The sequence below is a fragment of the Ixodes scapularis genome, unplaced genomic scaffold, assembly GCF_016920785.2.
Source record: "Ixodes scapularis isolate PalLabHiFi unplaced genomic scaffold, ASM1692078v2 PGA_scaffold11__112_contigs__length_91849675, whole genome shotgun sequence".
Taxonomy (NCBI): Eukaryota; Metazoa; Arthropoda; class Arachnida; order Ixodida; family Ixodidae; genus Ixodes; species Ixodes scapularis.
This window is the reverse complement of record NW_024609837.1, coordinates 5,953,399-5,981,221: the sequence shown is the minus strand read 5'-3', so window position 1 is coordinate 5,981,221 and position 27,823 is coordinate 5,953,399. Positions and strand designations below refer to the sequence as shown.

At 41.8% G+C, this 27,823-nt stretch overlaps 2 protein-coding genes across 2 annotated transcripts; both read left to right on the top strand.

Moving 5' to 3' along the window:
- Positions 1-968: 968 nt before the first annotated feature.
- LOC8027581 (papilin-like) lies at positions 969-16,405 on the top strand. Its single transcript, XM_040216567.3, has 7 exons — positions 969-1,074; positions 1,420-1,626; positions 1,946-2,122; positions 3,729-3,905; positions 5,931-6,101; positions 12,187-12,375; positions 16,320-16,405. The coding sequence occupies exons 1-7, from the start codon at positions 1,032-1,034 to the stop codon at positions 16,364-16,366; spliced, it is 1,011 nt and encodes a 336-aa protein (XP_040072501.1). The 5' UTR covers positions 969-1,031; the 3' UTR covers positions 16,367-16,405.
- Positions 16,406-22,439: 6,034 nt separating this feature from the next.
- Positions 22,440-25,573, top strand: LOC8037940. Its single transcript, XM_040216565.1, has 3 exons — positions 22,440-22,672; positions 24,476-24,657; positions 25,488-25,573. Exons 1-3 carry the CDS (start codon positions 22,440-22,442, stop codon positions 25,571-25,573), a joined length of 501 nt encoding a protein of 166 aa, XP_040072499.1.
- The last annotated feature ends 2,250 nt before the right edge of the window (positions 25,574-27,823 follow it).

The following is a 27,823-nucleotide window of genomic DNA, read 5'->3' as shown; positions in this document are numbered from 1 at the left end:
GGTCAGAATAACATACTTAGAAACAACATGTCAACTGTCAAAATAGGAGAACAAAAATACGAACACACGCGCTACGTTTTAGTGGCCGAGGTTCACGTGTAGAAGAAACAGAATACCGTCAGCATGGGCGGATCGAGACTGGTTCGCCTCTCTTAAATTAACGCCCGCTGATGAGAAGTATATTTCCGTTTGTGCATTTGATGTTGGGATGGCATGCACGAACTGCGGTACAAAAGTGAGGAACGGAAACGCGAGCTGGTGCAAGTTTCCGTATCATTCACCTTTTCACGCTACACCTTGCGGTCGCACACGTTTATTCGCCTCGGTAAAAATGTAGATCCGGACCCGCGGATGTCCGTATCCGATACGCATTAGCAGCTCCTTGCATACCTATCCGATCCGCAATCTGCCTAAGCTTCTTCATTTTTATCCGCATCCTCCAGTTTACTGCGGATATCCACGGATGATCTGCGGGTAGTCCCCGGAAATGTAGGGCCCTAACCATAGGGTTCCACCGAATGATCGACCGTAAAAAGTATATCTGTTTGAACTTATAATGAATACATAGATCACAAAGTGAGGGTCGAACTGTCTTTTTTTTTTTGAGTATCATATTTAAGCGAAGAATCTTTTCATAAACTGCGGAAATCGTGTTTGTCAGAGGCATTTCTTTCATGTAGAATGGTCTTGAGCAAATGCTTTTGTTCGCGGCCGGCGTGAACAATGCAGGAAGTTGACCTCGCGTTATAATTCAGATGAATGTTGAAACTGCGTAACCACAATGCGTGAAGCAACCCGGAAGACGTAAACACAACGTCAATTCATGCGCACGTCATACCGGAAGGGTGGCGTGCGCATGTCCAGCAATTACATTTTATGGTTTTATTTTTTATTATTTTTTTTTAATATTTACCCTTGCATTCTATAAGAATTGCAGGTAAAGCAGATATAAACGAGCAAGTTTAGACACTAGTACGAGCAGCTAAACTAGTGTCATAATCGAAGCGCTTGCTATTCTGATTAGTGTTAATATGAAGATGAAGTACCTCTGTATATTCGTTGCAGCAGCATTTGGTAAGTTTCATTTTCTAATTTTTTTTTTAAAGTTTGCATGAATATTTTAGTTGAATAAGTATAATTCATGAAAGTGCAGAGCTGCTACTGCCCATGGCTATATGAACAATTAGAAGTAAAATTTTCATTTGTACTCACATGTAGCATTTAATTAACTTTACAGCTCCAATGAAAATCAAACATAGAAGTGACTTTTCACCTTGAAAAACATTTCTGTTGCATATCGGTTACACATTATAAACTTGAAACGCATATTGGATATATAAGAAATGTATGAATGCATTCTTGCCGTAGTACATGCATCAGCGTCTTCAGCTAATTGATGTAACTGTGTGGTTTTTATAGGTTTTTCTGAATGCGGTACGAGTGAGATTAAAACGGATGTTTGCAAAATGGACCCTCCGTATGAGCCAGGCAAAGCACTTATTGCCGGCTGGTTCTACAATGAGAGTATTGACCTGTGTCAGTACTACGAGTTTGGTGCCGCATCCGGGGAAAATGAAAACTCCAACAGATTTTCATCGTTATCAGATTGCAGCAAAACGTGCAGGAGTAAGTAGTCCCGGAGTATCTGGCTTGATTTTTTGTTTACAACTTCAAATAGATTATGAGGAAGTTAAATCATATAATTTAGAAAAAAACGAAGTCAAAGTAATTTTTAATATTATGTTAATCTTTTGGATGAAAGTGCTTTTAAATTTTGCATTCGGTGACCGATGACTTACTTAGACCTTGGGTATCACCTGGGTAAACTACTAATAAAGGGAGATGTAATCTATGAAGTGATACGTAAAACGTAAATTTTTAGCAGCAAATATTTTGGACACGATCTTTTTATTTTTATTTCATATTAGTTTACGTTTTCCCACAGGACACGTGCCAAGATTTTGTTTTGATACACCAAGGGGAAACGACAAAGTAGAACATCCTACTAAGTGGACTTACAATTCAACCCGAGGGAAGTGTGTCAAGTTGTACTGGAATGCGGAAACAACCAAAGACTCCAATGTCTTTGATAAAGAAGCGGACTGTTTGGATATATGCCGAGGTAATAAATAATTTTTTCACTCCAAAAGTATATATGAGTTTAAGAAGTCAACAAGAATAGCGGTATACATAAAATATTCTTATTTATTTAAATCCTCACTTATATGTGTGTATGCCATCAGCAATGAATATATGTATGATGCAAATTATAACTTATTACTATAGCACTATGAATATTTCTATGTATGAAAAAATTACGAATGACTCGTTGCACCTGCATAAATTATTGTGTTCACGCTCCAAGCGTGACATTCTTTGGGGGCGTCAAAACTAGACTTTTGCTTAGTTGATCATGCACATGAGATAAAGGTTTGCTCAGTCGATTGTAAACATGAGAATAAAAGGAAGTATATTTATAGTCAGCTTTTCACTTTTGGGCGCTCCATATAATCTTATTTTGCTAAAGCTATAATTCACTTGGAACAAGTTAGAGCAGCTAAGTGTGTTCAACCGGAAGCCCGAAAGTACCCCCCCCCCCTCCGCCCCCGGCTTTCCCTATGTTGCACACACTTTTTACTGTTCGTCGCGTGACCTCAACAAATATGTGACGTAACCGGTAAGATGACAGCGCCTAGACTCTGTTGGTGCGAGTTGGTTCGGTGTCTTAAGGTGTTGTAAACTGTGGCTGTTTACCATAATATCCGAGTTCTTCGTGCTCTCTGACGCAGGTATAACGCGAATATTTAAAAGGAATGAAAATAATACGTATTTTGCGTAAGATCGCACTAGATGTTAGCACATGTGAGACAGCATCAGTTGTCGCCGTAGCGTTGTCGGGATTTTGTGAAATGTTCGAGAATGAAGAGAACTTTTAGCACAACGCTTTCGCATTTCCCTAGCTTTGTTTGCGCGTTAGCATCTGTGAGATTTAAAGTGAAAGGCGTCGTTTTCAGATGCTAGGGGAAGGCTATATTAAGCACACAAGTTAGTTCCCGCGTGTGTGCTCGCTCCTGTGCTTACACAGGAACGAGGACGCTCCTGTAAACTTGAACTCTTTGGACAAATTAACGACTTATTTTAATCGGCGATTTGCAAGATTGCGGTATGAAGATGTGCTTTCACGCAGGCAGTGCGAAAGGCTCGATCCATTTCCTTGAAAAAAAAATGAAAAAAAGTTAATTACAGACTTCAATTGACCGTCTCGAAGTTATAAGGCATTGAGGCCAGCATCGCTGGGCGGAGACTATTAAATTGCTGGCCGCGTCTTTTAGTGAACGTTATGAATTGGTACACATTGCTTTGAATGTCATTATCTAGATTCCGTTTACTTTATTTTTAAAAGGTAAGGCCGCTGGCGACAGACAGCCTACAAACTAAAACTAAAACTATGCTTTTGTTCAGATGTTTTGAGTGCAAAGGTGTACGAGATGCTCCTAAAAAAAATTGATACCTATTTGGCATCTACGGAATCGACAACATTTAATTGCGTATTAATAGTAATTACGCAAATATAGAAACTATTTCTTTTAATGTCTAGAAGTGCACGCTCTGCCTGGTTTCTTGTTGCTTTTGTGTGTTTTTCTTCTCTCTGTGGCATCAAATGCTGACCTCATAATAATTGGTTGAATTTCAAACTGTAAAGTACACATTACCTCATTTTCTTTCAGATCCCGACTTCGGCCCTTGCGCACAGCTACCTACTGATACGGAATGCAAGGGAAATGGCACCCGATATTATCGGTACAATCGAACTAGCCAAACTTGCTATCTTGATAACACATACCTATGTCGAGAGGGAGACAACGCATTCTTAACCCTTAATGCCTGCTACGCACGCTGTGGAAGTAAGTAAGGCCCTGGTCCATGTTTATTTGTGTATTTTACTTTATAATTTTTGAGTGAATATCTGATATTCGTATTCAATAGTTAGTAACCCTTGTAAGAATATATGAATAATGTCAGGTGTACGCCGAACAATACCATGAATGCGGTGAGAGGTTTTATGAAGAACCTGCAATGATACCTTCTGGAACCCTCCGAACGGCATCAAGCGTTTCGCCAAAAGGCTTAGAATTTATTGAGTCTGATTTACCTAAGTCACTTAGCTTAAGATCGGATGTCACCCTGAAATTTCCAGGAAGTTGATTTTTAACAAATACTTGCAAAACTATTTTTGTTACTTCTTTTGTTAGATAAAAGTGTTATTTTTGAATTCAAAGTCTTTACAGCACATCCTACTAAAGCATGGTACATGGAACATGGTTCGTGGTACTCCCGTTTACTGGGAAAACTGCACTCGAGAAATATTTTCAAATCATATCGTTGTCCTTTTACAGCATGTTTTCAAAACTTCACCCTAATTTTACTGAGCCTCCTAAGGTACGCTGCCTCAAGGAATATAAGTTCTTATTAAAACATCGCCGCAACGTTAAAAGACAATATTGTATCGGCAAGAATGCTTCCTACGAGACTACGTTTCCGCTTATTTCCTTTTTGTTTTGGGCTCATAAACAGCTTTCTGTCATTTTTATAGCGCGTTCGAAACTACTACCTATTGTTTAGCTACCGCTTAGGAAATTAAAGTTAGCACAGAAAACATCCCCTTTATATTGATATAAAAAAAAAACGCAACAAGGCTTGATATATGTTACTAAGGTTAAAAAGAGAGCGGGCTGAAAAGCCATAAAATTTTAGCGTTCTGCGCGCAGCGTGTAAAGAAAATAATGCAGCTAAATCAAAAGCTGTTTTACATTTTTTTTAGATAAAAAGCCTTCTATCGTCATATTGTTACGAATGACAAATGATGAGGCGGCGAATAACTGTAGAAACTGAACGTTTAAAAGGGTGAACTTGTGCCCGAAACAAAAACAGACACAGAAGATTAGAATAGAGCGTCGCGGGCGTCGATATCGGCGAAAGAGTAGGATCGAGCGCTGGGGGGGGGGGGGGGGGGGGGGGCAAACCTGACTCCGGCTTGCCACGCAGAGCACCTTTTGTAGCCGCGTGGACTTCTGGAACATTCAGCCTAGAACGTTTGGCGCGTAGAACATTCGCAACTTGATCAGAGGAAAAAGTTCTCGGATTTGCGAGAACAAGTAGAAATATTATATAACAGAAAATTCCGCTCCCTGGAATCAAACCCAGATCCCCCGTACGACAGCCAAGCACGGTAACCATTCGGCCACGTACGCGCTCAGTCAGCGACGCGCATCGCAATATGAATTACGTGGCTGACAGACCTTTTTTGTCGTCTTTTGGTATTTTGGTACATGTGTCTCTGAAGCATATTGTTTATTATTTTGTAATTTACCTCATTAAATAACTGCACTTGTTGGCGGTTGTACATGTACTAACTGGCAGTTTCTTAAATATAACAATAGTATGTTTGCTTTATGGCGGACATTGAATCGTTCCTACAAATTTAATGACATTAAAGGCCAGCAAAGTAATTTGCCTTTTTTCATAAAGGTTAGTGCTCTATTCACTGGCTATAATCACAGCAGTTGTGCTAATATATTCTTTGTATGAAAGAATTAACACCTTCAGGCTTATATTGTTTACTAGAATGAAGCAAGGTCTCTAGCGGCAATATACAGACTGTCTGTTCTTGCAAGCTTAAAACTTGATAAGATTTTACGAAAGGAGAAAAAAAAACATGGAAAAGAAAGTGAGTCAACACAGGACAGGGCGTACAAGCTACTCATAATATAGTTTGTCGCCGTCAATGTGACAAGCTTCCCCTAAAACAAAACATCCTTTGAACTTCTGTAATCGTTATTACTTGCAATTGAGTGACTGCTGGAGTGATACTTTGATGTTTCAAGCTTGAACACATAAGACATATGTTTTATTACGCATCATTCAACAAGGATTTGTAAAGAACAAATGCAAGCTACCTGCCCAGGACCTCGGCATGTGTAGCCAATATGGCAAACGATTTATGTTCGATCAAAATGACAAAACATGCAAGGAATACACTGGTTGCGATCATCACGGTATCGGCTTCTACAAGGAAAGCGAGTGCGCCAAAGCATGCAAAAGTAAGTCATATATATCATATTACATATCGTTGGCCTAGTTGCAACTTTACGAGTGGATACTTTAATTAGAGGCGGTCATGTGGAACTTCTGACTGCTAAAACGTTATTTTTTTGTAATGTCTGAAATCCTCCGTCATGCCATGTGATCGTGTTCTGTACCTATCTTGAACAGGCCACATTTAAATATCAATAATAATAATAATAATAATAATAATAATAATAATAATAATAATAATAATAATAATAATAATAATAATAATAATAATAATAATAATAATTTTATTTCGCATATCTTCGATACAGAGTAAAGTAACGGGTCTGTCGAAGCCAGTGGAGGCTTGAGGGACAGAACCCAACAAGTCAAATGACACAAATTGCAAAGAAGTCCTAGGAACACATAGGGAGCAAAAAGCTGACAGTAATTTCAGTCAAATAATCAGTCAAAATAACAGTGGAAAAATTAAAAAAACACACACACACAACGAGCAGTAATGAACAGAACTCTACAACAGAATTACACTGAGAAATTGGTCAACAATTTTTTCAATTTTCTCTTAGTGGTAGCTTTAAAAATGGAATCAGGGAGTCTATTAAATATATATGGCACATAGTAGGAACGGACTCGTTTACCATATCTCGTATAACATCGGGGGGTTATGAAACGCTCTGAGCTACGCAAATTCCTGCTAGACACAAGGGGATTCTTGAAATCATTACACCAAAAATGAGAGATCACAACAGATTGAAGATGGAGTGAACGAAAGTTCGGCAACTGTAAAGCCTCAAAGATGTTTGCATCTAATGGAAGATCGAAATGATACCCAACGCTTTTTAACAAACTTTTAAGAATTCTGTCAATTTTTGTTTTCCAAGTTTCTGCGCAGTTACCAAATAATGTGATTCCATATCTGAGTATGCTATAAGCAAGAGCATATGTAATTGATTTTCTTACGGCAAATGTCATAAATATCTTATTGTTATAAAGTAAGCAGCTGACGGATCGAAGCTTTCCAGATACATACGATAAATGCGTTGTCCATGATAAATCTGAATCAAAAACTATGCCTAAGTACTTTACGGTCTCAACGTATTTTAGGGGGGCACACGTACAATCTTGGCAGTTGGATCTGTGCAAAACAAGAGATTCGTCCAAATTCACTTGCTTTAACGGATTCCTGAAGCACACAAGTCTAGTTTTAGATGCGTTAACAGTGATAAAATTCTCAAAGAACCAATCCATTACTCGCGTGGCGTCTTGTTGCAGCGCGCGTACAGCTTGGTGGTAATTGACGTGACTAGAAACAAGTAAGGTATCATCCGCATATTGGTAAATTTTGCAACTAGTAAGCTTGGTTGAGATGTCATTAACAAAAAGATTAAATAACAAAGGTGACAAAATTGACCCTTGTGGCACACCAGCTTTTAACCTGACCCGATCACTTTTAAAGTTTCCCATAGATACAACTTGAGTACGATCAAGAAAAAAATTTTGAAGTAAGGAAAAAAATGGTCCACGGAAGCCGTAGTTGTGCAGTTTAAAAAGTAGTACTTTGTGACTAACCGTGTCAAAGGCCTTTGCAACATCCAAAAAAATAGCACATGAATATAAATTTTGTTCAAAAGCCCGATGTAAAAGGTCAGAAAAATTTTCAAGCAGAGGTTGGGTGCCCTTCCCAGTGACAAAACCATATTGGTTGGGAGAGAGCAGGTTTGACTTTTCAATAAAGCCGGACATCACAATATAGAGATGTGTTTCTATAATTTCGCCAATGCAAGGCAAGATGGAGATTGGGCGATAACATTCTTTTTTTTCCGGAGCTCCTCCTTTAAAAATTGGTTTAACAAGAGCGGTCTTTAAGTCATTGGGAATTACACCAGAATCAAGAATCTCATTAACTATGGTGAGAAGCACGTATTGAATATGACTAATGTTGCGGCGGAGGTCAATAATACGAATGCCATCAATACCAGGAGACTTATTGCATTTTAAAGAAAACAAAATTGATCGCAGTGTGTCCATAGTGAGAAGAGGAAGAAACGCAGACTTAGACATACCATTAATAAAACTCGAGTTCAAAGCTATAAAGTTATCATCTCTTGCAATGCCAGGTGAAGTAGCGAAAAGCTTGTTGAAGTCGTTGACAACAGATTGAAGATCGGAACCAAAGTGTTGTTGAAGAAAGTCAAGGAGAGATTTTTTCGTTCCGTGTCCTCTAAAAGAGTTAATCAGCTTCCATGTTTCGCGTGCATTCGATCGGAATTCATAAAACTTTTTCTGAAAGTAGCGTCGTTTAGCAGACCTAATGATCGCATTGGCTTTGTTTCGAGCGCTTCGAAACTGTGTTCTTAGTTCCACGTTTTTTGGGGCATGACGGCAACGTAGCCACGACACATCTTTTTCCTTGATTGCAGTCATGATGTCAGTATTAAACCAAGGCTTATCAGATCGTTGCTTGAATTTGATATTTTTTCTTGAGGTACTATAAAATGATTGAAATATCGCAGCAAAGGCACTGTAAACTTGGTGGGGTTCGACGGTCATTAGAAATTCACTCCAGTCAAAGGCAGAGACCAAAGCATCAAATGTAATTGTATCTATAATTGAGACATACGAAGAATCGCGCCTTGATATCTGCTCTTCACCTACTGGTACATCTAGACGACAGCCTGTGAAGTAATGGTCGGATAGTTTTTGAGTAATTACGGCAGATTTTACTGATATATCAGGGGCCCGAATATTTATGTGATCAATGCAGGAAGTTACTAACCGTCCCGCCAGCAGTTCTTCTCTAGTGGGTAGGGTGATAGTATTTTCAATGCCATATTCTGACAGCAGTGTCAAATAATCGCAGACTATCGATTTATTTGGTTTAAGAGTATCAATGTTTAAATCGCCTACCATGCAAAATTGTCCTTCCGAGCGAAACTTGTCTAGCACGACATCTAGCTCAGTAAGAAAAAGCGAAACGTTTTCTGAAGGAGGCCTGTAGACCGCGAGCAAGAATATGGAGAAACCAGGCAGAGAAATGTGAACAGCTAGTGATTCAGCATGAGCCAAATTTACGTTCTGACTCACCGGTAACCACTTATCTTTAACGTATATTGCAATACCACCGCCTCTACCATGGTCACGGGTGTGAAAGAACTCCCTATAAGCATTTAAAATATATTGATTGCTTTGCAAAGATGAAATACCAATTTCAGTTAGAACGAAAACATCTATAGATCCGTTTAAGCTACTTATTAGAGCACGGAACTCGTCCCAGTGCTTACGCAAACTTCTAACATTTACGTGAATAATCGTGAAAGTGTTATCAGAAACAGGTCCCAACAGTTGATTAAATGAATAAAAGTTTGGAACCGACAAACAAATGGTCATACTTTAGACCAGTTGCACTAGATCCTTTTGTGTGTTAACGCGAACGACTGTCGAGTCTTCGGCTTTCTTTGCGTAAATCTTAGAGTTCTTTGTCCAAACAAACCGGTATCCATGTTTTTTGCTCTGAGTTCTCGCCAGCCAAAAAAGTTCTTTATTCGCTGGTGTAAGGTTGTCATTGAAGAATAAGTTCGGTTGATCTTCAGACCGGCACAGTTTGCGTAGCCTTCCTCGTGCAGACATCCAAGAATTCTTTATGGCGACAGAGGTGAAATTTATCAGAACTGTTGGAACTGAGTCAGGTTTTTTTGTAAGGCGATGAATTGCCAGGATGTCCGAAGGCTGAGGTGTTGGAACATCAAGCTTTTGAGATAGGTCGTTCATGATTTGCATCAGGTCCTCGCCATGAATAATAATAATAATAATAATAATAATAATAATAATAATAATAATAATAATAATAATAATAATAATAATAATAATAATAATAATAATATTAATAATAGTAATAATAATAATAATAATAACATTTCTTTATTTTTTGTGCCCCCAAAGAACTTTACAGTCTTCACAGTGGTGCACGTAATATAGTAAGAAGAGCCCAAAGTTTGCTAAAACACAACACAAGTCGTCTTACCGTATTTAGGCGATCAACGTCCATTCGCGAACCAGGGTAAAATCCCCAAGGCACATGGAAATATCCAGATGCTGTATTTTATTGAAGGCCAACTGAATCCGCGACAAAGGGGATACTGGGGACATGCAAGATGGATAAAACGCTGATATATTTCTTCTGACGCTTTACGGAAAAAGGAAGTCTATAGATCGTAATAGATCTATCGAATTAACATGGATGTGGACAAATTTGTGACTAAATATAAAGTCTCTGAGCTGCCTCCTTAAGCAAAGCTTGTGTAGCGCGAACTTTCTTTGAACGTTTCATAATGATAAAGACGCCCTCTTACAATATTGCGGTCGTGTACTATGCTTATTATTCGTTTCTGTAAGTTTTCAGTTGCAGTTGCCTGGAGGTGATATAGATAAAGAATTCCAGATGACTAAGCCAAATTCTAACCGTGATCTAACTAGTCGCTTAAACAAATGCAATATACAAAAAGGCAGAGAAACTTAGCGACATAATCGAGAAACTAAGCCTATCCCTGTAAACGTAGCATCAACGGGTTATTATTATTATAATTCTTATCATTATTATAAAGGAGAGATAGGGCCGAGAACGACCTGTTGAAAAAAAACACTGGAAAACAACCATACGCGCACAAGCCGGCACGCATGTAGAGTCGCGGAAAAACACACACACACACATACACACACACGCACACACACAAACACACACGCTCTCGAGCTCATATTCTTTAAAATATAATCAAAATGCTTTTCTTTATTTGAATATAATATGAACCTATTGTTTATTGACTGTTTGCATCTTGACAACTTCAGCAGTGTAAGCCCTCAAAGCTTAACGGGGTGATAATTGAAGTTAAACGAAGCGATAGAAGGTGCACGGGACAATATGACATCTTTTGATAATAATTTCAGCATAAAAATACTGAGTGCTCCATTATATTCAACCCTGAATATATTGTGGTTCGACTGATATGCATTTCAAATATTATCATTTGAAACCTAGATAATAAATTGTGTTACTCATTCATATAACGATAGTTTAGCAGGTACAATTTTATAGAAGGCGTTTTATTTTATTTAAGACTGTCATTCATGAAAAAAAAAAAAAAGATTGTGAGAGACGATTGCTGTCGTCACCATCTCATTATCGGACTCGGCGGGCATTAGATAGGGGATCGTTGTTGTAAGCTAGTTAATGAACTATTTTAATTGTTGGCTTTTGGGGTCATTTAAAAAAGAGTATTGATGGCAGTTACACTAAGAGGCCAGACCAGCTTAAAAAAATCGCGAAATTTTGATGTTTGATTTGTTGATTTATATAACAACCGATCAATATTTAGGTTTTAGTCGCCCAACCTAAACATTCAGCTCAAATGGGTTGCCACGAGCCCTGCCCACAACGACGCTTTGAAAAGCTACTTGGTCGTTTCAATCAAGTATTCACTATCCTGACAGCGTGTCCTTAGTGGATTTGCCGACGACACTAGTGACGACATGATTGAAACGACTATACCACTCTTTTAAGCGACATTTTTGGCATTGCTTGTGGTGCTCTTTTTGCGCGATATTTTAGATCGGTCAAGAAACGGAAAATTTATTCAGTTAATATTTTAAAATTCATTACTTCTTGCAAGTACTTTAAATTATTCTGGCCTCCAATGATAATTGCCGTCAATAATGCAATTCCAATGGGACCTCAAGACCAACAATTAAAACGTTAATTAGCACAGTTTAGTTAGTTAGTCAACGCACCCTGAGTATTATTTTACAATATAATACTCGTCAAACCTAATAAATATACACGGTAAAAACCACTCTCCTCTTTCACCCCATCTAAAAACGAATTGTTAAATTTAAAATAAAAACGCTCTTTGTATGTAAATAAATTATTCCACTCTAAAATATGCGTGGAAAATACAATAACATCAGTTTGCATTGAAATCAGATTTAAGGAATTTATATATCAACCGGAATCAGTGAGCAATTGAACAATTAACCAAATACAGCCCGTTGTCATCCCGTGTTGCAGCGGCAACTTACCGCCATGTTTATATTTGTTTGCAGAAGACTTAAATCGCCGCTGTCTCATGAAGCCAGATAAAGGAAAACTGGGAAAGTGGATCGGAAAAACCAGGTGGTATTATGATATAACTAGAAATGAGTGCAAAAAAACTAAACAAACAACGTTCTGGAAAGGCACCGGCACAACTAACTTATTCGCTACCAAAGAGGAATGCGAAAAACTTTGCAAGCGTAAGTGAAACACTTTATTCCGATTATTGTTACTTTAATACAGTAATCATGGGATCTACAATGGGTAAAAGGCACCATGCTTCAGTGATATTTAAAGTATTTGAAAATGCCTATCTTAATAAACACAAAAAACATAAATATGAATTTCGGCAATTTTAATTGATATGTTATATAGTTTCTACACACCATTGATGAAGAATGAAAATATGCGCTAAATAAGATATAAAACTGCTTATCCTCCACTTTCTGAAATATTGTTATTCAAGGCCAACAACGTGAAATTCGAGGTCGATCATCGATGGTATTCAGTACATGGGATCTCCTATTTTCTATTGTAACGAAAGTTTTTGTTTCTCAAAACGCACATGAGCTCATGAGAAATCGGATGAGGATGACCGGCTGAAAAGCGACGCATTTAGGAAACGAGAACAATCTCGTCCCTGATACTGCCCGCGTACACTGCCAAATGCGACATGCAGGCGGCGTTGTAATAGTTGGCTAGATGGAATTGTACGCTGTAAAACAAGTCGCAAAAATTGCCACCTGCAGATAGAAAATCCAAACTTTCACCGTTTGTGATTTGAGGTTGTTTGTGGTATCTTCAGAATTTTCGAGGCGTAGTTCTCTTCCTGTAAAAATGAGGCCAATAAGCTAGACAAAGCAAACGGCTGACATGCTCGCAGATGACCGAATTTTGAATTTATCTTGTAGCGCCATCTACCAACAGGCGTAGCGAGCAGACAACAACCCGGGGAGCATGCGAACAAAAGGAGTAACTTGGCACAAGCTTCGCAATCCTAATGGCACAACTTTGGTCTAATGCGGTTTTTCTGTAGGAAGTTAGTTAATGCCAGAGTCCTTTCTTTGACGGTTCTATGACGTCTCTCTGGCTCACCACATAATTGCCAAAGTCTTGGACTTAAGTCAAAGTTGCAACGTATGACTACGAAGAATCAGCAGTGAGGTATAAACCTGACACCTTCAGCATTTTCGGTCACAGGTTACCACATGAGAAGTGAACAACCAGAAGTGAAGTATATCTCTGGCACGTGTTTGGCGATTTAGGCCCAAATATGCCAGATTACAGCAAAACTACCACCAGCGAAGCCTAACGCTGGCACCTGCATGCTTGACAGATGTGCCAACATACACAGGCTGTGGCCAAAAAAGGTAGAGCGTGGCTCTATTTTGGCTTCTTCGCACTTTTTGAGGTGACAAAGTCCCAGACGGAAACTAAATTTTGCCCCAAAAGAAGAAGTGTACTACCTGAGATAATGCGTCATCTGCTCACTTTGACTCTCGGCAGATGGCGCCACGGGTGGCATTCTCCATTAACTCGGTCGTCTACGAACTCGTTCACAGTTGACAAGAAAAAATTGTAGGTATTAGTTTTTACAGGAAGACGACTCTGCCTTGAAATTTCAGAGAGTACAGATGCCTACCTCAACGAACATTCGGTTAAATTTCGAGTTTTCTATGTGCAGGCGCCAATTTCTCGGGCTCGTTTTACAGTTATGATTCATGCAGTCACCGCAAATACCCTAACTACGTCAAAGGCGCCGTTTAAACCCGCCATTTTATATGCGATTCACCAATCAACACTGCATAGAGATTAAATAAGGCTAAGATAGCCATTTTTCGTAGAGGTCGGTCTTGATACAAGTCTCGATAGTGTCACGAATGACAAATGATGAGGCAGCGAATAACAGGATAAACTAAACGTTTTAATGGGGCGAAATTGTGCCCAAAACAACCTACAAGAAGGCTAGCGCCGAAGGTGTCGATGTCGGCGAACAGCAGGATCGAGCGCTGGGGCGAGACTAACCCCGGCTTGCCATTTGGAGTCCCTTATGTGCCCACGTGGGTTTTTGGAACAATCGGCGTAGAACGTTCGGCGCGTAGAACATTCACACCTTGATCAAACGACAAGGTTGCTGAACTTGCGAAAACGTTAAATTGAAAAAAATAAAAAAAAATAAAAGGCGCGTCGCTTTCAAGAACTGCACCCGGGACGTCCACACAAAAGGCTAAAGCTAACCACGGCAACCACTCGGCCACGCACGCCCTCGCTCGGCGACGCGCGTGCTAATATAAGTAAAATGTATATTCTTATAGGAAGCCTTGAAAGGAATCTACCGTTAATAAAGAGCAACAAAAGGAAAAAAAACAGACTATTAATATTGAAGTTGGCTAAAGCAAGCTCCGGCATATAGTCGTACACTACTGGGTTCCAAACATTCAACTAAAAAAATAAGATAAACACTATTAATTTGTCTAGAACACTAATCTTAAAGGTGACGCTACACATATTCATAAGTACAAATATGACTTCCGTGCCTAAATATAAAAGGCATGAAACACTACAAGTAATTTTAATTGACAAAAAAAAAATTACATAGCTGAATTTATCTAAATAGACTAGCGGCAGTCATGAGGAAATGTAACTTATTTTCTAAATGAGGAGCCTCAAAAGGATTCGTTGTGGTGTCGACCGGGTAGCCTCGATACAGACGCGAACATATGCTGACGTTTTGTGGAATATGTGGATACAGCAGCGAACCAGATATAAGCCGGAATTCGTTCCTTCCATAAAGTTCCGAGAGCGCAGCAAGCGCGTAGCGAAGACGCGTTCTAACGTAATAACATAAAAGAGAGAAAAAAAAAGATACCCAGAGCGTACCATGTTGCAAAAGCCTGAACCGAATGTTTCCCAAAACGCTCTATAGCTTCCCCGATAGAGCTGTTGCACTACGTACAGCGCTACGAGTGCAGGGTATTTTGGGAACCTTTGATACAGATCACGCGCTTTCACGTTCCGTCTCAGCTACCGCCGCGCCAGCAGCAGCCGTCGTAGCTCTCCGCCATTCTGGCCATCCGCCGGAACGTCGACGTCGTTGGCGGCGTATCGTATCTGTGCTGCCTGTGGTACCCGGGTCGACTCCCCTCTGCGTTGTGTTACTCATTTATTTGGATACGTGATGCGTTGTAATTTACCTTCACGTATTGCAGTGTCACCGAATCCACTTATTCTCCACCGCAACCGTGGCAGGGTTCGACTGGGTTCTACAAAGTGTTGGTGTAGCACTCGACGTATGTGGTACAAAGGAGAGGGACGAGAAAGGGGCAGCCTCACAAGCTAGCCAACGTGATACTTTCTCCCCCATCGCCGCGTGCTCATCCGACTTGGGCGCTGGAACGTTGTTGCCTTGGTAACCTGCGCCTGCTCGCGAATGCCACGTGTTAGGGGGTGGAACGACGATGGGAGGGGCGTACAGAGGACTCCCACCATTCGCCGCGCGGTGCACACGGCCTTTTGGGACTTTTCCAAAAGATGTACTGACACCTCGACCCTTAAATTAATATTTATATGGCTAGAAAATTAGTCATAATTATTAAATAATTAATTAGGCTCGATAAAAATACTGGCGGTTTTACAAAGGGGTTGCTAACAACACATGGTGGGTTTCATTCAAATAGAGAGGTCCGTTCCTCTTAATTTTGGTGCACGTTCATTGGCACACGCTGCATACGCTGTACCAAATAGTTAAGGAACTACCAGAGAGGAGAGCGGTAAACTATAGCTGTGGTGAGCAAGAATTCACATTTACCTTCGTGAAAAGATAAAGTGCTTCAGATGCAACTTTAGAACTGGTACTATCTTTGAATGCCACTAAACATGAGCTAACCTTTACTTTTACCAATAACGTAATATATATATATAAGCACATGATCATTCTATTTAAAATTACATACGTAAATTAAAAATTGCAGGTTATATAGTGCTAGTGGACAGCTTAAGAAAAAAAAAAAGAGAAAAAATCTCTTTGTGTGTGTGACCATTTTTTTTTTGTTCCCAAGGTTCGGGCTATCAATATGTTGAGTTTTCACAAGCTTGCCTCTGTACTTTATTTATATCAATTAAATTAGTTTGCTACATTTTCCAGGTGTGCACAAGGCTGCTGAGTCTTCGACAGAAGAAGAGGAACTCTAAGATGTCTCAAATAAAATGTCATTGTAATTTCTTCAAAACTCTACACTTTCTATTTGTAAATTTAAAGTAATTTTAAAATAAATCTCTGACACAGTTTCGGAATAATCATGGCTAATAAACAGTTCCCTTAAAACATCTTCTTATGTATCGACTTTCACCTTTATAGTAATTCAAATCACGAGCTCAATAGGTTAAAGTAATCTTGAACTTGCAAACATGCATATCATACTGCACAACATCGGGAAGACAATCGAACTTGATTTAGCGCAACTCTAAACATTACCGAGTGCATTCTTGACAAAGCAAGTAACCTTTCACTTCATGATAAAAAATAAGAAGGTAATGAATAAGGGCTGCGTGGCTGTTGTCACCGACAGCTGGATCACGTAATCGCAAGTATTAAGGTTGTGCTTCTCGAAAAAATACGCGCACAAGGAGGTATACACGACGTTTCGGACGGACGCCCTTCTTTAAGTGTGTTCATTGGCGTCGTGGAGCTGAGTGAGCGTTGCCCGTACTTTTAAATTTAACACTGACTAACATTCTAATGCTTTAAAATCATTTCTCATGAAAATTGGGTACTTACGCAGGTAGACATTTTTCCTGCTTGACCTGCTAGCCGTAGCGGAGAACACCGTAAAGGGCCAGGTGAAAACGTGAGCTGTTTTCACAAGCACGCGTTGTCGACGCTCATCACAGTCTAGTGTCTAGGTTGTAGCTAAAGCTGTCTTTGTCTCTCCCCCAATAAGTAACTTGCGTTTTGCTGCTTGTTTCGTAACCCTCACTCTGCTCTCAGTTTGCAGCCTTTGCAGCTCAAGTCGGCGAGCTGCAAGGCTAACGTTTCTTCCAGGGTCTCGCAGCTGTGGCACCCCACCATCGTTATTATTTATTTGTTTTCTTTTAATATAATTTTTTTTTGTCTCTGTATTTAACTCTTTCCCTCTAACGACGCCATTGAGAGGCAAGTGCTCTTCATTGTGTGAGTTTGACCGTGATTGAACTCTATGCGGAGAGCAAGTCGTCTGCTTCTTGCGGACGAGTTGCGGTGACGTCAGAACAACGCCGAGCTCTGATGGGCTTTGATTGAGAGGATAGAGGCTAGACCTCAATGTTTGATGCCTTAAGGCCTACCCACTATTTGTTTCAATAATCCAATGAGATCTCGGCCTTCTGACATCGTCTCAACCCCTGTGCAAGTAGCTTACGAACTCGTACTCCGCATAAATAGAGGCTACCTCACTCGTCTCGCGCTCACGACCGCCATCTGGTACAAACATTTCTCACCTTCAGGTTGAATACACCCGACAGTTCCCGCCGGCACTCACTGGTGTCACTGTCCACGGACTTTATGCTTCGTCCCACCCTGCAATGAGGGCCAAAGCTACGGGGACACCCAGGTCCAATCACAAGCCAGTTTGAAAGAACGCGGTTTGTCACTCCGACTGGCGTGTCAGTGAGCGAGTCTCGGGCGCTGTGACGCACGTCGAGGCAACACGTGATACCTAACTGTCTCGTGATTCTCCTTAGTTCACCCCAGAATGAAACCAAGGTTGTAAAGTAACTAATTAGAAGGATGTAAGTTACCGTAATCAGTTACAGTTTCGGTATCTAAATAAGAAAGGCAGCTTTCCCAAGCTTCATCTGAACTTGCGGGAAACGGTTTTCTGTGATCCAGAATTGTTTGAACTGTCCGCGACAGGTAGAGCAAAAAGATATCTCCTGACGTTCCTGACACTGTGCCCGAAGCTCAAGAAGTCGGATTGTCGAATCTTAACGATCGACGGTTGCTCCCTCTCTAAACTAAGCACCAACATGGCGGCTCTAGTGACAAAATCGGAGGAGGGAGTGGCGACACTCCAAACGAAGTTCGTTTAATGACTTTAATGATCGATTATCTCACGCGCTACGCAGAAACGGAAGTTCTTCCTTCGGGGACAGCTGGTGAGGTCGCCAAGTTTTTCATCGTGTCCATCGTACTCCGGCGCGGCGCTCCCGAAGTTCTGATTACAGATCGCGGATCATCGTTCATGGCACAGCTGACCCAAGAAATCCTCCGGCCTAACCGCCGTTCGCAAACTTCCAAAATACACCCGATACGCATCTTGACGTGTTCTGCCTTCAATCAACGTGGCTTACTATTAGATTCTTACGGTATTTAGCGTGCATTATGAACGGCGGTCGGGTCGGTAAAATAACCGAACGCCGTTTCGAAGGCGGAGATTAGTGGAGTCTTCAGACCTTGGAGATTAAGTAGTTGAAGTAACGCGGCAGCCTATGTTGGAATGAAAGATGCCGAGTCATGCTTTACGCTTGCTTCGCCGGGTCCTCGCGGGAGCCTTCCGGTTGAAGCCATTTCCAGCGTAGGTGCACGCGACGCGTGCTTTGCGAATACCATTTAGAAGACAAAGGCCTGTCCATGACGTCATCATTAGTGAATCCCCGACGCGTCCTAAGCAAAAAACCACTCTTCGGCTCAAGCGAGAGACGCCTGAAAGCGGAACACGAAGAGCCGTGTATTGGGAGAATTCGACCATTCATTAGTTTGAATAGGCGAGCATGTCGTGGCCAACCACAGGCCTTCAAAACAGCCCCTAGCGGTAGTCCTGAGCTCTAGAAAGCTCCACTAATTTAAGCCGTTTTAGCGTCGCTAGAGTAAAACGCTATAACTCTTGCTGACTGAAAACTTGGCGCATGTGAGGTTTTCGTCACGTCCATATTCAACGGTATAATAAACGAACGTGCGCTCCAAACAAGAGCAGACTGCGTAGTTGCGATCACTGCTGCTGATTTGCTATTGATGCAATTGTCACCGAGACGCCGAGATCGAACCAAATTTGATTGAACACTTCTATTTCACGCTTTAAATGTCGTTTGCAAAAATACTATGACGTTGCAGTCTGCTGATTGGTCGACGCTGTGTCGTACTTTTAGTTTACGCTCTGACCGCGGGGAGAATATTCGGCGCTGGCGGCGGTCTTCGCTCCGTATTTTTGTGCACTGTCGGGCACATAGCACGAATACGACGTGGGCGCTTTTTAGCACGAGGAATATACGTGAGAAACGAACGAAGGACATCTGGAAAACCAAGAGAGACGGCGAGAATTACGCAGTAACACTGGATAAGTAACTCCTTGTGCATGCAGACGATCAAAATGAATTGAAAGCTACGTAATGTAGTTAGATTTGCAATAAATAACTACTGCTTTATTCTTTCTGCTCATGAATATGTGGGAAGATGCCTGTTCTGGGTTCCAATCATCACCCGCACGCTCCAAATCTTTGCAAATAGAGAGAAGCCAGAGAGCAGGTGCCCGATAAAAACTGCCCGACATAGGTAATAATAAAACGACACACCTTTCGTAGCTCATGTGCTTTATCTTTTGCGTTCGAATGTTTTTTAACCGATCGTAAAGATGCACGACGGACTCATTTTCATCCAATGACAGGACGGGCATATTAGAAATATAAAAGCACCACCGAAATGCTAACAAACCTTGAACACACTCTACATTCCTTTCGAACGTTAGTTTGCTTAAAATCGTCACTCGTTTTAGATCCCTTCCATGCAACAGAGGTTTGGGCGTGAAATAGGGCGAAGTTTAGCATCGTTCAGTTTTTAAAGAAAAATGCTGTAACTAAAACAATTTCACTTTCACAATACGAGTAAAGGTGCATACTATCCGGTACAACCGAAATAACAAAAGTTATTCATGTTGCTTTCCTGCGAAGAGACAAACTTCACGCGCGCTTTCCCATAGGAATACACAGGGAGGCTGGAAATGTAGACTGCATGCTGTCTGCTTCAATTTGCAACCGTAAGTCCCGTAGACACTAGCGCCAGCTGAGCCTCTAGCGTTTCTTGTAATAACTCTATGGTTTCCCTCCGGCAGCGGATCAACTTTTCGTCGATTTCCCAACGTCTGTTAGCTCCGATGTTTTTTGAACAACTTCGCGGTACCACGCGGTTTGGCACTCTTGACGAAGAAGAGTACACATTCATCACGATCTCGCGCCTAATGCCCAAACGCGCCTTTCTTTATCCCGCGTTGTCGGTGCAAATTAGGAACATAGAAGACCGAGGGATGTCCAGCAACTTTGCAAGGAAAACGTCGAACTTGAAGCCTACAATTCGGCCGTTTAGAATACGAAAAAAAAAAAAGCGCAGGGGTTTGCCGCATTTGTGTTTGGTTTCGTCGCTGATAGCAATCACATGGAGACGACGAAGGCGGCCGTGACGAAGCACTTTTACCGACGATGCTTGATGCGCGCGGCGCCATCAAGTCGTAGCGTCGGTCGCGCTCGAACGTAGAGTATACAAAGCAGAGCATAGCTGGAAGGACGTCGCCGTCGCAATGACTTTGCATTTTCTCAGCGCGGAGGAGCTTCGCAACATCCACCGGGTTCCTTGGCAGTCCGCCAACGCCGCTCTGTCTTTTTTTTTTTTATAAAGGGGGATAATTTTCGAAGGCAGGTTGGTACGTCGGCTTCATGGAGTGCTTTCGTTTTGAAGAGCTTGACTCTATAAACCATTCCAACAATCGCCTTCGGCACACGGTCGTCTTCCTCTACTCAGGCCGTGAAACGCGTTGTGTATGTGCGCAGTAGCTCCCTTCTGTTAAACATCATACACCGCGCATGGGTCAGGAGGTCAGTGACTCGGCATTTTTTATCTCAGTTGATGCGTGGTAAAAGCTGGATTAGTGGAGTCTAGTTGTGGCGTCGTTCCGCAGATCAGAAGCGCTGTCAACGGGAGCAGCCTCACTGCAACAGACTGGGACGAAGGAAGTCTAGGACCCTCAACGCCGCGGTTACGGACACTGAAGGCTCTGTTACCCTCCGACGTTGAGCGTAGCAAACGCGGCGCAGCGCCGCGCTCACAGATGCTGATTGGTCGCAGATATCGAGTTTCTGCTCGGCAGCCAATGAAAGGCGCGCGTTCTGCGCTACGGTGCGGTCGCTATGCGCCCAAGGTCCGAGTATACACGAGCCTGGAGTGATGCTGTGGAACAGTGCGCAGAAATCGCGTGTTCTTATGCCACCGAAATATGTGGTTCCAACGTTTCGTTAAAAGCTGTGAACATTATGGACACGTGACCTTCATACGAGCTACGTGACTGCGAATTACGCCTTGCCAACTGCCCGGTGAGTAAGTGGTCCCCTTACTTCCGCTGCTATTAATTCTTTCTTTTTTTCGAAGGAAGTAAGCGTGCTATCTCACAGCTTCGAAAATTATCAAGAAAAGTGATAATAAATAATATGTTTCAAGGATGGAAGGAGCATACGTTTATACAATTTTTCTACATACAAGCTATTTTTTGTAATAAAAAAACAAACAAAAAAAACACTTGTGGCTCGTGTTAACGTGGCTTTCACGGTGTCTTTTTTTGTTGTTTCCTCGGGGTCTTTAATTGTATTCGATGCGTTTAACTGAAAGTATATTAGGTTAAAGGACTCAGTGCGCCGCCATCTTCCACAGTGGGGTGCGCTCTTGGGCGCGGCCACTCTCAAATTAAGAGTGCCTGGGTCGAATAAATTTTACTTTTTACGCGTCCTTACAAAAAAAAAAAATATGTCTTTATCGAAGTTCTTTTTTGTGAACAACAGTTTTCGCGAATAATTTATTTCGACCTTAAGGAACCTGAACAAAAACAAGCAAATCATGTGCACGATGTAGTTTAGCAAAAAATCGCGCTTTTGGTTTCCTCGGCGAGCTTTCTATAATTCGTTTGACACCGAAGAAGGAAAGCGCGGGAACCAACAGAGGTGAGGCTAACCAATCCACGCTGCGTGATTGGTTAGCCGGTGATGAAAAACGAACAAAAAAGACGAGGGGCGTGACCATACATTCTTTTTTTGGTGTTGCTTTGTTGGTTCCTTTCAATCGTAGAGTCGTCTGCGCTCGGACTTGGTGCAAAAAGGGGCATAGAACAACACGCTGCTTCCTTCGTATAAAATTGCTCGTGCGTTCTCCGCAGTTGTAGATATCATAACTGCTGAATGAGCACTAAATTGATTTGATGAGATCGACGGAGAAAAATAATCTTCCACAGAGCGTACCGTAAGGATAGGGTTTATGCACTGTGAGCCTACTGACGTTGCTGACATCACCTGCGATGATTACTGTGACGAAAACTGGAACCAAAGTGTCTGTTCTTGCGAGCCGGACATTGGGCGAGGTAGGTCGTGCGTGAGAAGATGGGCTTATTACAAGAGCCTGGACAAGTGTTACGTGCTCTATTTCGGGGACCCTATATTTAAGGAAAACGAGAACAAATTTACGTCCAAATTGGAGTGCAACAAAGTGTGGAGAGGTAAGCAACATAACAAGTGTTTCGCATTTCGGGTGTAGTTTTTGAGAGGGGGGGAGGGGGGGGGGGCGATCTCAATGCGGTGGAATGTATCGCATGGAGGATCTTGTAAAAAAGAGACTATTGACATGATTTGCGAAAAGGTGGGCTGAGTTGCGGCTTTTTTCTTTTGTTAAATTGTACGCGAAGGAATTGTGTATATGCACTCTAATGGCGCGTTCACACTGGAAGCGGATCCGCGTTCGCGAAGCGGATCCGCGCGTTCTCAACCGCAAAGCGGCTAGGATCGAGCGGTTGGAGCGCGTTTTCGCCAACCGCTTCGGGACCGATTTCTCCCAACCGCTTTCACGAACCGCAAAGCGGCAACCAATCACAACGCGACGCTGACTTCAGTGACTTTCGAAACAAGATGGCACCTGTCGCTGGTGAGGCGTCCAAGGCGCTGTAGTCCTAGCGCTGTAGTCTTAGCTTTCGACAGATCAACGGAGAAACTGGATGCTCACGTCCGTCACTTGAATCCTCCGCGAAAAGAATTGACTCGTAATTTTAACGGGCTTCGCACCGGTGAAATGGTTCGGGTAAGAGTTTGTTTATTATTCCGGGTGCCACAGCCCAAGCTCGCTGTCTTGTTAATATCAGCCTGTAGAACATCGGAACCCGCCCCTGATCGACCGAAATGTCAGCTTTTCTACCCACTAAGTTTGTCGCGTGAACTATTGAAAGCTTTCGACACCGTGCATGATCACCACGAAGGCCGATAGAGACGTCGTGAGCTTGATTGCGTAGCGAACGCACTACCGCGGAGGGGGCAGAATACCGCTAGCTCGACCTGTAACGTTTACTACTAATAAAATAAAGGGAACCTACTCAAGGAATAAACTGTACGTACCAGACAATGCAGAGGTAATCCATACGGCGTTTATTTGAGCTTAATGTCGAACAAACAGTAGACTCGATCGACGAGTGAGTGACGAGAGGAGAGTCCGCCACCAACGAAGTCACGACCGACTAGCACCGAACACATTCCCCCGCACCACGGTCCACCCCACCGCTCACAACTTTGAAAATGATAAGAGCGAACAACAACGAGGGGGAAAAACTGGCCCTCTATCCCGAAAGCAAGGTCAGCTATTCATGCGGGAAGGGTCCACTTCGAAGAAAAGGTCGGGGGCATCCTGTTCTGAGTCAGCAAGGCGCGCCTAGCTGGGCTTTGCTTGTGGGCGAAGTCGAGGGAATCACAGGCGAGTTTGGGCAGGCCCATGCTTCTTTTTTTCGCTCCTTGAGCTCGTGATGCACCCGAACATCCCGAAGAAAAATATTCCGAGTGCCAAAATAGCAAAACTTTGGCTTTGGATCTTGAATTAAAGTGGATTTTGGATTGTAAAACAAGGTTGCCAAACGCAAGTATCAAAAGATCACGCGTGATTGCCGAGAAACCGCCAACCGCCTCTCGGTGTGTCTGAACGGGGTCGCTCGCGAACCGCATCCGCAACCGCTTCTCGAACGCGGATCCACTTCCAGTTTGAATGCGCCCTAAACGCGTTATATCTAATGAAATTGTGCCCTCTGGGGGGGGGGGGGGGGGGGGCGGGGGGGGGGGAGGGGAGGAGGAGGGGGGGGGGGGTGGGAGGGGGGGGACGGGGAGGAGGGGGAGGGAGGGAGGGAGGGAGGGGGGGGGGATAAAAACCGGTAAGAAAATGATTGGCAAAGTCAGGATTAGCTTTAGTTTCACTCAAGTATCATGTCCAAAGCGGTTGTTTGCGTTGTACTTTTATTTTAAGATTCCCATTCGTGCCGGCCCCGAAACTAACGTTCTAAGAAAGTGCTACAAACGATCACTGACGAGCAGCGACAAAGGGGATTGTTCGATGGTGACCTATAATCCAAGGTTCGGAAGTTGTAAAATCGCGGTTCCGGACGACCGAAAGGGTAAAGACGAAAATTTATTTCACAATTTTAAGAATAGCAAGTCAGAATGCCTAGGCAAGTACCTTTTGCATTGTAAAACCGTGATATTTTTTTTAAATATATTTATATATATTTGATTAAAATTAACATTGCAATATTCCGGTGTGACCAGTGTTAGATGTAGAAGAGGAAGATGCCAGGTTTCCCCGAGCACATTCTGACTAATATATTACAGTAAAATTGTGATATAAAAGCCAAAAAGAACAATTTTATATCTTTTTTAATTAGGTAAGTTACACTCAGCAAATTAATTTGGTTGAACTATATTCGGCTGCGCTGGGAATTAGCGTGATTCGACTCTGCAGCCTCGGCTCCATTGACACAGAAAGTTGACTTTAATTAGAGCTAATGGTTCGTTTAAAATGCTAAATTTAAGTGAATTTTTTAACATTGTTTCAATTGACAGATTTTTAGGTTTTCCATTATGCCTAGACAGTTTGTGACTGAAGCGATATATTAATTTTAACTAATTAAAACGTGAATTATCTAATACTAATTAAAGCTTATTCTTCTTAAGCGCTTTGCATTTCAATATATGGGGTTCTTGACAGTGACTAATAAGGTACAACTCTTGTTAGTGCGTGAATCCAAGTTTTTTTCATTAATACTTTCGTAGATCTTAGGTGAAGAACCACAGTTGTGAAGTTGTTCAGTCTACTTTAACTTGGAAAGCAAGCTAAAATAGACAATAGCTGGGCCGTTATGAATGTGCCCAACAAAAATGCACATCTGTTGAATACCAAGTTCGGAACATTACAATATGTTTATTATTTCTAAATGACACACAATAACGATAAGCTCAAATGTAGTGCAGATATTGACAATTCAACATAACTTATATGCAGCCGAGGATTTCCGCTTGTGTTTCAATCCGGCTGAAAGAATCTGCAAATATTCAGAAAACACAAGCCCATTTTATAAGTACAATTGAAGGACACAATCCTGCGAGAAATTTGGTGATGGGTATTGCGATGGATTTTAAACTTCCAAGGACTGCTACAAACGCTCTGGAGGTGCGTTAAAGTTTGTTTTATTGACTGAGACCCGCGCAATATTTCTTCACAACAAATAACAAATAAGGCAAATCCTGATATACAGACTGATAAAACTGGGGGAAACGTAAAAAAATAGCTTTTTGCGTTGAGTTTTTTTAATTTATTCCGTTTCTAGTTAAGTTTTTTGCTGTTTTACATTATATCATATATGCAAACTTCCTCTACGTCAGATGTTGCCAGAACATTTTTTTATTCAATTAATAAAAAAATGAACAAATTCACGAAGCTTTCACCAGACATCAGAGCACCAGAAATGTGACGTCACACCGTTGCTGGCGTTAGATTAGCATATAAATGTTTAGCGGCACTGCATCGTTGTTTTTCACGTAGTTTCTATAACTACCACTTACCCGTCTGGACATCTCATTTTATTGACAAATGTATTTTTTCTTAGTACACGACGGTCTAGTTCTACTTTAACACGGGCACACCAATTAGGCGAATTCGGCTCTTTGTGGATCATGGTTCAACAAACCTTGCAAGAATTCACTGATTCAATATAGCGATTAAAGCGAATACAATTCAGGGTAAAGAAAGATCAAGATACGACGTGCTAGATGAAATTAAACAGCATCGTTTGATAGCCCACTTCTTGTGCTAGCCTCTTCGTTATTATGTAAAACTTGAATCTCGCCTAAGACACAACGGATTAGGCTAAAGCTTAAGCTGCTTAAGACAGCTTATGAAGCGCAGGGCGGGGCTTGTATATTCGCACTTATTGCTCCATGTTTCTTTATTTGGCGTTCTTATTGACTCAAGCCACAATCTGACTGGTGGCGGAATTAAAATAGGATGATCGGGGATCACCAAGTCGGGCGTTTCTAAAACTGTGGGTGACGTACATTTTTTTTATTTTTTCAAGTGGGCATTGTGTTCTTGCAAGACTTTTTATACTGATTACTCAAGATAAGACGACGTTTTCGTCCCTGATGGACATCGTGGCATAATGGAACATATTCATTGGAGAACTAACTCTTACAATTTTATTGCTAGCTTTAATTTCTTCGGGTTATTTTTTTTTTCTAGCGCATAAAAATTTTGTACTTATATCTTATGTTAAAGATAACTTATAAAGATTTTTTTTTTTCAATTGCGCAAAAATGAACGTTAGGTGTTACACGATTCGGTGGGGAAAATGGGCTGTTGTGACGCGCAAAACTGTATCTCAGGCAGAAAAAAAAAAAAAACAATGTTTTTAGATGTCTCTGTTGTTTAACTCCACGGAAAAGCGGCGTCCGAAAATGGTTCTTCTCTGGTGCCTACACGCGAGCAGGAACAGACGGATAGCGTTCGTAGCGCCGCAAGCGGCAATGCCTCTACAGGCGGCGGAAACAAAAACCGTTATAGAACGACGCTCTTTTAGAGCTAACCTTTGCGTAAACTTTATGTTTAGCATAAAGACCACAATAGAATAACTTTTCCACCGCAAGCAATGTGCATTAACTGTTCCACCGCTTCCGTCGCCTCTGTCCAGAGGGCGGGCAGACAGGCTAGCGATCGCCACCGAGTGGACGCGCTACGAAAATGTAGCAGGCGTTCTACGGGGAGTCTCAAATAGCGTCCAGGCTCTTTAAATCGACCCCGAAAATCGGTCTATTAACCTATCACGTTTCGATTTTGTGGGGCGTTGCCCATAAGTGGTGCATTTGTTTCTATAAAATTTGGAAAGAGGGAACTTATCTGACGAAAAAGTAAAATAAAAATAAAAGGCATATAACTCCTATGAAAACGCAGCTAAGCCACCGGTCTTTAAACAGTAGGGCACCGTTTGGCACGGGAGACAAAAGATGGCGCAAGCGGTCGCGACGCCAACTGCTGCAACGAATGAGCATATATACGGAGCCGAGAGCCGGTGTCATTAGCAGACGATCTTTTTGACTCAAAAGCGGCGCGCGTTCCGCAGGAGCAACAGTCGCAGAACGAAAAGCAGGCACGATAACAAGGAGCTGCAAAGCAGACGCCATAAGTACTTCGCAAAAAAGTCAAAATGACCCAGCAAACATTGTGTTAATATGTCCATTCAATGAGTTTTAATAGTAAGGATGATAAAATCATGCGTTGGAAACACTCCAAACCAGCTCGCGCCACTTTTGAGTCGAAAACATTGTCTGCTATTTCACGCCGGC